This window comes from Notolepis coatsorum (genome assembly GCF_963971535.1).
Source record: "Notolepis coatsorum genome assembly, chromosome: 17".
Taxonomy (NCBI): domain Eukaryota; kingdom Metazoa; phylum Chordata; class Actinopteri; order Aulopiformes; family Paralepididae; genus Notolepis; species Notolepis coatsorum.
This window is the reverse complement of record NC_140181.1, coordinates 38729806-38742066: the sequence shown is the minus strand read 5'-3', so window position 1 is coordinate 38742066 and position 12261 is coordinate 38729806. Positions and strand designations below refer to the sequence as shown.

The window sequence follows — 12261 nt, the reverse complement described above, 5'->3', positions numbered from 1 at the left end:
CAGCTCATTGATTCTGTTACAGACTTGGAGATCAATCCTAACTTCACCAGGATCTTTCTTGGCCCTCCGCTGATCAAGCTGCCTGAGAAGATCATTCAAGATCTCTCAACTGATCAACACTATGGCTATAAGCTGGTCTGTGCAATCAGGGATGGAGTGCTTTCTGCAAGGCTGGCTCTGCTGGAGATTGGACCGGTAAACCACAGCCGCTGGCTCACCACAGCAAACAGACTCCTCAGGCTCTGGGTGTCAAAGCATCAACTTAAAAGAAAGAACCTGAATAATCTACAATGCATTGTGGAATTCATCATTGGAGTGTATTATCCATGTTGGTTCAACATAAAGGTCAAGCACTCCTGGATCGAAGGGCCTAGGCACATCCTGTTTCAGCTGGACTACCTCAAGTCTCAGAGGAAGGAGGTGCTGGATGTTGTGATGCCAACTGTGAGAAGATCTGCTTGGTATGCCCACAGTGAAGCCATCCTCCAAACACTGCTGTGCTCTGAGGATCAAAAAGAGAGAATTGAGGGGGTGGAGAGAATCCTGGCCATCAGGGGAGAGGGGGATCCAGACACTCAGCTGGGAGACTCCTGTGTCAGGATCAGAAGAACACCTCACATCAATAGTGACGCTTCCAGCATTGGTGGCTTAATCAGCTGGTCAGAAGATGTGTCAGAGCCACCTCTCACCTGCTCCCTAAGCACCTCCGAGGTGAAGAACTTCATCAACACCCCCATGGAGGTTCTCGACTGGCCTTGCCACACACAAAGCATCGAGAGGGTTGTTAAAATGGTGACTGAGGCCTCTGCTAAGTACTTTTCATAAGAAAAAAGGGATGGAGGGATCAGGGCTCAGGAGACCAGCAGGAGGCTGATGTCCAAGAATGAATCCAAGCAGGACTTGTGCAACCTGATCAAATTTAAGAAGATAGATGATTGATGGAGCCCCATGGATTTTCTCAATAGGCTACATTGAGACGTTTGTTAAAATGGTTACAGAGGTTTCTGCTGAGTAGTTCTGGAAAGAGCTCACCTATTTATGGCTGACGTTGACTTTAAGTTTGTGTTTGTAGGTTGGTGGCTAAAGCAGTACAGTAGGAGATCTTGCCATCCAAGAATGAGTCCAATCAAGATATTGGAACCTGGCAAAGTTCAAGAAGTCAGGAAATCGAGATTTAGCACTTAGGTGTTTGTGTGCATTACAAATACAATTTATTATTGTTAGTATTATTATTATTGATCTTTGGAGTTGTATCCAGTTATATACAGTTCACTTGTTAATAAATTTGATGGCTTTGTCATTATAAATGATTTCCCATATATTTTTTATCTTTGCAATTTTGTAATACAATACCAATGGGTTCAAATGGTAAAATCAGCCATTTTGAAATCCAAGATTATGCAGGTTATATTTATCCTATCCCAAAAATGACCTCATATTTGAATTCCCCATTAAGAAACACATCATTTAGACATATTGCATGTTAGGAATTCCTTCAGATTCATGTTATCATCCATGTATGGCCAAGGGGTGAAAAATGGTAAAATCGGCCATTTTGAAATCCAAAATGATGTAGGTTAGAGTTATCCTATCCCAAAAATGAACTCATATTTGAATTCCCCATTAAGAAACACATCATTTAGACACCTTGCATGTTAGGATTTCCTTAAGATTCATGTTGGCATCCATGTATGGCCAAGGGGTGAAAAATGGTCAAATCGGCCATTTTGAAATCCAAAACAATGTAGGTAGGAGTTATCCGATTGTAAAAATAATCCCATATTTGAATTCCCCACAAAAAAACACGTATTTTAGACACCCCACTCGATTAATTTTCCAAAAAAAAAAAAGTATGGCCCGCCCTACTGCCCTGGTCAGGGTTCTAAATGACCTTCTCATGATGGCTGATTCCGGTTCCCCCAACTTAAGTGACGCTTTTGACACAGTGGACCATCGCACTCTGTGTCAGCGCCTCCGGGAGGTGGGAGTTACAGGGACGGCTCTCGACTTCTTCCACTTCTACCTCTCGGGGAGGCAGGAATATGTGATGCTGGGGAACCTCACCTCCAGCACAAGATGTGTTACCTCTGGCATCACCCAGGGGTCAGTCCTGAGGCCCCTGCTCTTTTTAATCTACATGCTCTTCTTTGGTAACATATATCATGACATACAAATCCCACTCATATGCTGATGATACCCAAATCTACCTCCAAACCGCCCCCGACTCACACCTGGCTCTCACCCGGGCTACCAGATGCCTTGATGACATCCGCCACAGGATGAGTAGAAACTCCCTGCAGCTAAATGGCAGTAAAATGGAAGCCATCCTCATCGGCACCGCCCAATGCCCCCATCAAACCAAACAGGCCGGTATCACCCATATCACTGTTGACAATCACTCCATCCCCCTCTCCTCACTTGTCACCAGACTGGGTGTAAAGTTGGACTCATCACTGTCCTTTGATGCCCACATAAACCTCCAAACCTCCTTCTACCACCTGAGGAACATTTCTAAACTTAGACCCTCACTCTCCCAATCGGATGCCGAAGGACTGGTCCATGCCTTTGTCAGTTCCTGCATCGACTACTATATATCTCTGCTGGCAGGCCTTCCCCCCAAAACCATCCAGAGGTTACAGTACGTCCAGAACTGTCCTCACCAAAACCTGTAAAGCTCAGCACATCACCCCAGTCCTCCACTGGCTGCCAATAAACCAGAGGATAAACTTTAAGATTCTCCTGCTAGTCTACAAGGCCATTAACCACTCCGGCACAACCTACCTCCAGGACCTCCTCTACCCTCAATCTGCATCCAGGTCACTTAGGTCTGGCAGCCAAAACCTCCTCACCATCGCACGCACCAGGCTGTCAACCATGGGGCACCATGCTTTTTCCACACTGGGGCCATGCCTGTGGAATCAGCTGCCAGGATCCATCAGGGCCTCAGACTCTCTTGCTGCCTTCAAAACCAGCCCTAATTAATTTGACTCTTTTACTCTTCCACTAGGGCCTGTTTTTGCTGCTCGTGTTTTTACGTGTGGAGCAGAAGCCCACATGTTAAAAAAGTTGATGCGGCTACTAACAACGCCCTCCGGATCATCACTGGATGCCTGAAGGCTACACCAGTCTTCCTGCTGCCAGTCCTTGCAGGAATCGCACCAGCTGGCCTACGACGAGAGGCTGCCACTCTCGCCCTAGCAAGGAAGGCGGTGAAGCATGACTGGCACATCCTACACAACACCACAACAACAACAGCACCTATGAGCAGACTCAAGTCCCGACACCCCTACAACAAGAGATGCTCCGTTCCACCACTGAGGACCTATCCAGAAATGGATGGCTGGCGGCAGCCTGGAAGAGAGAGTGGGAGAGCGCTGGGCCAACCCGTATCCACCACTACATCTGGGATCCAGGAGATGGCGCCACAGGAGACGATCTTCCACGCCGGCAATGGGTTCTGCTGAACCGTTTAAGATCTGGGGTTGGTCGCTTTAAAGCATCATTAAAGAAGTGGGGCCTGGCAGACAGCGCTGCATGTGAGTGTGGAGACCCTGAGCAGACTGTTGACCACATCCTGACCATCTGCCCCCTATACAAACCACCCTCGGAAGCCAGCCTCTTTGATGTGGGACCAGAGTTAAGGGCATGGCTACAAGATACGGAGTTGGACCTCTGACGTTACACGAAAGAAGAAGAAGAAGGTCTGGCAGCCAAAACCTCCTCACCATCCCACGCACCAGGCTGTCAACCATGGGGCACCATGCTTTTTCCACACTGGGGCCATGCCTGTGGAATCAGCTGCCAGGATCCATCAGGGCCTCAGACTCTCTTGCTGCCTTCAAAACCAGCCCTAATTAATTTTACTCTTTTACTCTTCCACTAGGGCCTGTTTTTGCTGCTCGTGTTTTTACTTTTAACCTTGTATTTTCTTTTTAGCTGTGAAGCGCCTTGAGATCTCGTTTGAGTTTAAAGTGTGCTATATAAATTAAATTTATAATTAACCTCTTAATGTGCAACGGCCCGCACCACTTTGCCGACCTCTAGCGGCTTGGGTGTGCATTTATATAGATATATATAGAGAATTAAAGCCCTATTTGTTGCCTGTCGATTGCCGTTTCAGGCGACAAAATCTGTTCAGCGGTTCTCGAGTTACATGCCGATATGTGAGGCGTGTACCAAAGTACACGGCAGAGTCAGATTACTACCCCCGATTCCCAGGGCTCTAGCTCTGTCAATCATTTGGTGATCTCGAAAATCATTGGACAGGGTTGTAGCCAATGAGTGTGGCTTTCCAATGTGGGGATGTGTGAATTAGGGATCAAGGTGAAAAGTCACGAGCGAAAACCGGAAGAGAAAAAAACGCTGAATTAATTGAAGTCAATGAGGAAATGGTTTACTGGAGAGCTTTTTTTTCCTCCAGTTTACCAAAATTGCTCATAATCACTCATTTCTGAACAGATTATTATGAAATTTGGACACATTTTTCATGTTCAGACCTATGTTACTCTATTTCATTAGCACTAAAAGTGATCTTTCTTTATTGTATCAGAAACTTCAGAATGCTATCTTTCAAAAGAGACCAGGCTTATGCATGTGCTATAAGTATAAAGTATAGTATTTTGGTTTGCAAAAAGAGTATGCAGTCCTCAAAAACGAAAACAAAAATGGCCACTTTTTGGGGCGCCTTAAGAGGTTAAGTGCAAGAGGTAGAGAGAGAAATGTCAGTGTAGGTGCCTGGAGACTGGTTGTATGGCGTGGAGAGAGAAAGCAAAGGTTTTGTGAAGAAAAGTATTTATCTTTTTCCTGCCAATAAATTTTTTCTCCGCTCAATGTCCCCTTAGTACAGAACACCATTTCATGATGTAGCAGGTTTAAATGAACTTGTAGCCCCTAGCACCAGACAGGACCACAACAGTTGCATAATACAAGTAGAATTTTCAATTAATTTACATTCCAGGAGAAAGCAGGAATTGAGGAAAGATGTTTGATTATATCTACTGCTGGTGCAGAAGAAGGTCAGTGTTTCCTTTAGGATTTATTTTATACCATGGCTGCATTTCTGAAAGTCCTTATTTCATTCTTAACTCATTCCCCGCCATCAACGAGTATACTCGTTATAGGCCGCCAATCGTTTGACGCCAACAACAAGTATACTCGTTATTATGATCGTTATTTCTTTTATTAGCTATTTTTATTCATAAATCATCCTGGAAGGCTGTGGTACTGTGTGGCAAGGTGTAACGTGTGGGAGGCTCACACTACCCCCGCCATTTCCTGTCTCTGCTGTGCAGGCGTCCCCAACCGACCTGTAGGAGTCGCTGTCCACAACGTCCAGATTACCACCAATCACCAACAGATCGCAACAGTCCGATACCGCCGCCTGGTGGTATGCGGCCGATGTCGCACTTCCTTTCTGACTCTGTGTATGTGGCTGTGCATCATTGAAAGTCATCCGGGCGAGGGCGGCTGAGTGGCGCAGTGGGCAAGGCGCTCGCCACTAACGCAGGAGATGCTGGTATCGAGCCCAGCTATCGGCGTTGCTACCGGCTTGGCCGGCCGTCATACTAACACAATTGGCAGTGTTAGAGGGTGGGAAAGCCGGTGGGTGGGGATTGGACGTTGTGGACAGCGACTCCTACAGGTCGGTTGGGTGACGCCTGTACAGCAGAAACAGGAAGTATCGGGGGCAGCGTGAGCAGAGTTCGAACTGTCTGGTGAAAAGATGCGACAGGCTGCCTCCTCGTGTACCAGAGGGAGGCATACAGCCGACCAGTGGGAGGCATAGTCTAGCAACGTTCAAGACAGGGGAGGGAAGAATTGGAATCACGAAATTGGGATGGGAGAAAAATAGGAGAAAAAGTGGATAAAAAGAAAATGAAAGTCATCCGGGCGGAGTTTTCTTGTAACGTGGATCAAGATATTCACCCGATCGCGTTGAATCGCTTTCGGGACGCCGGATTCATCATGCTGTGGGGGGTTATGGCGTGGGCCAAATGGACATACGATCTAGCAGATGGCAATCAAATAATTGGAATATTCTTTTTGGAATATCATCGGCCACAGGTAAGAGCAATTTAACGTCAATTTCAGCTTGGTTGTGCATTTTTTTCATTGCCATCGCCCTGATCAGCGTATGCTGTTGTACTAACGAATGCCGTTATTGACAATCAATTAATCAGAAATGAGCCCCCCCCCCTCCCCTTTCATGCATGCATGATGGAACATAATATACTGATCATATGCATTTGAATTTTAATTGTAGCGTGTATAGGGACGAAATGCCAATGGATTAAGTATAATATGCATCGCAGGCTATTACTAGCCTCCCAGGAATTACCCCAGACCACTCTAAAATCATACTTCACCACGGTATAAAACGAAATGTATGGATGGAAAAAATATTCCTTTTCCACATGTTGAACGATAGATACTCTATGTCAAATGGGCCATAGTATTGCATATATATAGCTATAATATTTAAATAGTTATAGCCCTGCAAACAAGGTGAGCGACTCCCACCGTTTACAGTGATGGCGGTAGCTACTACAGGATGAGGCTAATGCGTGGCGTCCAATGAGTTAGTTATTATTATTCTAATATTTTTTCTGATCTAAAAACATACTATGCATACTAAAAACATCTTTCTTTACTGGATTTGAAGATTTTGGTTGCCAAAATATTTAAATAAAAAATTTGATATTATGTATACAAATAGTCAGTAATGAACTAAATTGAACAAAGCAACCACTATTGGGTACTGGAATGGTGATACAACTTTAAACTAGGCTTTATCAGTCCTTCACAACCACAAATTACAATATACTGGATCAAATGACTACATCTATACAAATGTGTAGTCAGAATCTTTGTGCGATCACCAAACTTTTTCAAGACCTGGAAATTGTCAAATAAATGTTGAAAGTAGCCAGGACTGAGGAGGTGTTATAATTCAAATTGTAAAATCGTGGTAATCAATGAGACAGTCTAGTTGAAATATAACCTATGGTTCTATTTTTCAATTTGAGATATAAATAATGTTATAAATACAGTAGGCCTACCGGTAGGCTCCAGTTTAATTTAATTGTTATTTTATTTAAATAAATAGCATTTTTATCTTGAACATTTCATTTAAAAGAATACATAACTACTTTGTTTTATTAAATGCGTTAATATTACTGCTGCATTCTGGCCAGATAGGCTATACTTTCGAGGTATATGTGGCTTGGCAGCACACTGGGTGTGTGTCCTGTCTGGTGCTCTGTATGTGGAGACTCTGAACTCTGAACAATACCTCTAGCGTGAATCTGCTGCTCGAGGCAGGTCAAGCTGGCAGTGCTCCTAGTTCTAAGGTGGGCAAGAGGAACACCTGACAGCAGAGAGAGACAATCACCACAAGAGAGAGAGGGAGAGGGAGAGGGAGAGAGACAGTTACCACAGGGGGGGGAGAGAGAGAGAGAGAGAGAGAGAGAGAGAGAGAGAGAGAGAGAGAGAGAGAGAGAGAGAGAGAGAGACAGTTACCACAAGAGAGAGAGATAGAGATAGTCAACATAGAAGAGAGAGACAGTTGCCACAGGAGAGAGATATGCACAGGGAACAAACAAGTGGGTTAGTTACAGACTCCTAAGCAGAGCTGCCTCTACGTCTCAGCCTGCAAAACAGCTCTGCCCCAGTGCAAGTAACAGAAACGAACTGACCAAATTAGTTTGAAAGAAAATGCAGCAATAACTTCGAATTGCAATAATATAGTACTAGTGATGCACTGATATGAAGATTTTGGCCGATACCTATAACCGATATTAACATTCCTGTTATGGCCGATAACCAATATTACCGATATGTCGATATGATCTGTAAAAATAAAACAAATGTCTATGATAATCCAATTTTGTACATAACAAAAGGTCATGCAACTCCCCTGATACTTAAACACCACACCAAACCTCTGGGGGGAAAACATTGTCTTATATTTGAGACAAGTTGGGCTGTTCTCATGCCTTCTGTTAGCTTGTTCATGTTTGGCCGTTAACCACGCCTTTTCTTTGATAAAACACAAAAAAGAACCTCACACCTGAAAGGGTTAATACAACGAATGACTCAGGGGGCTGATTCCAGACCAGTGGAGAAGTAACAAACTAAAGGATTGTGTCTGTGTATGAGCAGAGCCTGTACCAATACCATGCAGCGAAGAATGTGCAAGGGAGGGGTAACTCACTCTGTCCGAAGCTGGGTGGGTCGACTGAAGAGCCCAACCAGGGCATGACTACTGAGGGCTGGGGGGCCTGCTCCTCCTCCTTGCAGTAGTCAGCCAGCCAGGAGCTCTTGGTGGTATTGTACTGTTCTGGAATGGACCACATGAAAGAGACTTTAGAGAGCTCTCTCTAAATGGGAGAAGTGTAATGGTATTTGGTAGGGATCCTTTAACGCCCGTATTCAGTGTTCTGTATGAATGTATGACCACAACAATCATGTATTTTACAGCCTGTCCATTTAGCTGTGTGGAGGGACAGATATTACATTCTTGAAGACTTTAAAATTCACATTTTCTCTGTAAATGGTCAACTGTATTATGAGAATGAACAGTTGAAGAGAGCGACTCCTGTTAATTTGATCCATTGTGATCAAATATAAATGTAGCCTGAGACATACCCAACAGGATGAAGGTGATGTTGACATCTAAAAATGTAGCCCGAGACCTACCCAAGAGGACAGAGGTGATGTTGATGTCTAGTCTCTGCTTGGCGCGGATGCCCATTTTGAGGCGTGGAGGGTGAAGGCGGCCAGCTGCCTGCTGCTGCCAGGTCAGGAAACAGGGCCAGGGCTCGATGACGGGCTCCCAGCCTGTTACACACACACACATACATTTTAAATACTGTATTGACCGGAATATATTACTACCCTGATTATAAGACAACTGCTGTTTACAAGACTTTTTTTTCTTTTTTTAAGATTATCAACAACAACATAATTTATAGCTCAAACTGCCATATTTTCAAAATGTTACTTGTCCTTTCGGACAAGTTATGTTTTTGTATTTTAATTTTTTTTATTGATTGTTGCTACCGGGCAGTCCGGTAGAGAAAGAGAGAGAGAGAGAGAGAGAGAGAGAGAGAGAGAGAGAGAGGAAGAATGGGAGATAAGACCGGGGAAGACTCGGCAAAGAATCACAGGGTCTGGGAGTCGAACCCGGGTCGGCCGTGTTGCACCGTAGTGCTGTATGCGGTGCGCCATCTGAGCGCCCCCAAACTGCCATATTTTCAACTGCCTCATTGATCACCATGATCTTGAAATGTGAATTATAACTGCTGCTCAGTCCTGTAGTTAACTTGGTCTATGTTCAACCCTCTGAAACCTACTGATTAGCCAGTGGATCATCCAACATCAACATCATGGTCTTTTGAAGGCTGAAGGCGGAAGGCTGTACTAGGCTGTTTTTAAGCTATCGTGAAGCCAGTGATATCATATAAATTGTGAGATTGCAAGGAATCCACTGATACACATCATTGATACATTATTACAAACATATCATACTAGCTTATAGGGTTGGGTGATTAATCAAGTTTCAATTACGATTTTGCCATGTCACGATCATGAAAACAAGATAAAACACTTTCATTAAGCCTTCATTCACAGCAGCGTGCCCAACAATCAAGATTATGATTTTTGCCTACTAGCATACCGGGACTTCTGATATCAGAGGAGGTGATATCTTGTGATAATTTCTTGAATTAATGTGCGTATGTTGATGATGGACACAAGCCTGAACAGACAACAGCCTTGGCTGGGGATGAGCTGCTAATCTTACCTGACAGTTCTCTATTGTAGTAGTCTCCAGAGAGGGTGAAGCTGGCATTGCCCTCCTGGGTGGAGCCGATGCGTTGCAGCACGTAAAGCCCTGCCACATGGTTAGAAGAAGGCAAATCAACACAAAACAATTCAACAGTTGGGTGCAGTCTTTGGTTTTACACAAATATTTCTACGTTTTTGTGACAAGTTTGCATCGGATCCAGTTTAGTTCATGATTGGTTTTAGTTAATACAAAAAGTATATACCCAAAGTATATACCCAAATAAATGGAAGATTGCTCCACTTATACAAGGTCAATTAGCATGTTCTTGGTATCTAGGGACATCTATGGACCTCAGGGAATGTCAGAAATATAATAGTAAATTGTAATGAACCAAAGGAGAATATACATTATTATAATTTTTTCATCTTCAACAGTGAATAACACCATGCCATTGACCAGATGTGATTTTGCCATACGGATACATGCAATTTGAAATATGAATATAGAATATAGAATAACCTTATTATGGCCGAGTCATACATCTATGGATCGGGCCAAATCTCCTCTTTCCAATGGCAGAGTTAAATCTGGATTTAGTACCACCAGGCGCCCGTTACAGGGCAGCAAAGACCGTGAATGAAATCTACTGTAAATACAGTTACTTTTGCATAATGTCAATAGCTCCGCCATTTTTCACCAGATTGCAATGTGTTTTTTTTTCTAGACGTTCACAGAAAGGTAAAGAAACAATATACGTTCTCGTTTGTTCGACCCGTGAGATATAATCTCGAAAATAACGATCAAAATGTATTTTCACGTCAGAAGTTTGACAGGGGCTGGTGTGAGCTGGGTAGTGTAGTTTTATGAAATTCGAACGCCCATTGAAAGCCCTGGGTCTCCTCTTTCATAGGACTACAAACATGGATGACAGCGTAATTTCCTCACGTCTATATCTGCCGGTTTCCGATGCAATGCACAGAGAATTCTATAAACTCATATTTCGCTGAACAAATCATTGGTAAACAAACGTAGTGCTGCAAATATACACTTTGACTGCTGTTTTGATATGGTTAGGGTCTTTACTCTTGGCTACATTTGATTTGAAAAAGAAACGCAACATTAATGAATACGGACGGTATTGATCTATTTATGGCGTGAAATTAATCTTGTACCGGTACCGGACTGCTTGGGCTTAGGAAAACTCCAACATTTTGGGAAATTAGCTTATTTAACATCTTCCCTGGAGTTAGACAAGAAGATACATACCTTTTTTGTCTCTGTGCTTGCATTTAGCTTTGGGAACAGTCGCTCCGTTAGCGTAGCTTAGCTTCATCACTGGAAGTGGGGGAGGACAATAGCCTGACGTTCCCTTACAGTGTATACAGTCACCAAATACACTCCAAATACAACTCCAAAACGTTCATGTAAACATGTTGTGACCTGTGTATTTACCACGTGGAGAAATAAAAAATAATTGAATTAGACAATTACGTTTTCTAAGCAAATATACTCTGAACTATGTTTTGCCTAAGCACTCGTCTCTGCGCGCAGCCAGTGATTTCTACGTGAAGCCGTGTTTGTGGACATTCTCATTAATTCAAAGGATCCGAACCGATTGAAGTTTATGGATACCATGACTTAAAATCCTCTTACCTTGACGATTAAAAGCCTCCCCAATTTAGAAAACAGTAATCCAATGGCTGGTATTGATAATATAATACTAACTACTGCACGTAGCTAACCGGAGCTAACACAGAACCGCACGGTCAGTAAAGCAAATATAATGACTTCCTTTCTGGGGGGTTTCAAAATAAAAGAGCGACGTCTATAGCAGCGGAAAACGTTTATTTTGTACATTATCTAACGTTAACACGAACCTAAACTATCGTTACAACTAACCTAAAGTTTGTTTAGGTTCGTGTTAACGTTAGATAATGTACAAAATAAACGTTTTCCGCTGCTATAAACGTCGCACTTTTATTTCATTATAGGAAGTCATTATATTTGCTTTACTGACCGTCCGGTTCTGTGTTAGCTCCGGTTAGCTACGTGCAGTAGTTAGTATTATATTATCAATACCAGCCATTGGATTACTGTTTTCTAAATTGGGGAGGCTTTTAATCGTCAAGGTAAGAGGATTTTAAGTCATGGTATCCATAAACTTCAATCGGTTCGGATCCTTTGAATTAATGAGAATGTCCACAAACACGGCTTCACGTAGAAATCACTGGCTGCGCGCAGAGACGAGTGCTTAGGCAAAACATAGTTCAGAGTATATTTGCTTAGAAAACGTAATTGTCTAATTCAATTATTTTTTATTTCTCCACGTGGTAAATACACAGGTCACAACATGTTTACATGAACGTTTTGGAGTTGTATTTGGAGTGTATTTGGTGACTGTATACACTGTAAGGGAACGTCAGGCTATTGTCCTCCCCCACTTCCAGGGATGAAGCTAAGCTACACTAACGGAG

At 43.3% G+C, this 12261-nt stretch overlaps 1 protein-coding gene across 1 annotated transcript in view; it reads right to left on the bottom strand.

Moving 5' to 3' along the window:
* Positions 1-12261, bottom strand: part of vps13d (vacuolar protein sorting 13 homolog D) — a 200101-nt gene that overhangs the window by 82867 nt on the left and 104973 nt on the right. The window contains exons 36-38 of the mRNA XM_084334010.1: positions 9803-9892; positions 8698-8838; positions 8213-8338 (exon numbers count right to left, since the gene is read on the bottom strand). Of these exons, the coding sequence (XP_084190136.1) occupies positions 8213-8338; positions 8698-8838; positions 9803-9892 (357 nt within the window). The remainder of the gene's footprint in view (positions 1-8212; positions 8339-8697; positions 8839-9802; positions 9893-12261) is intronic.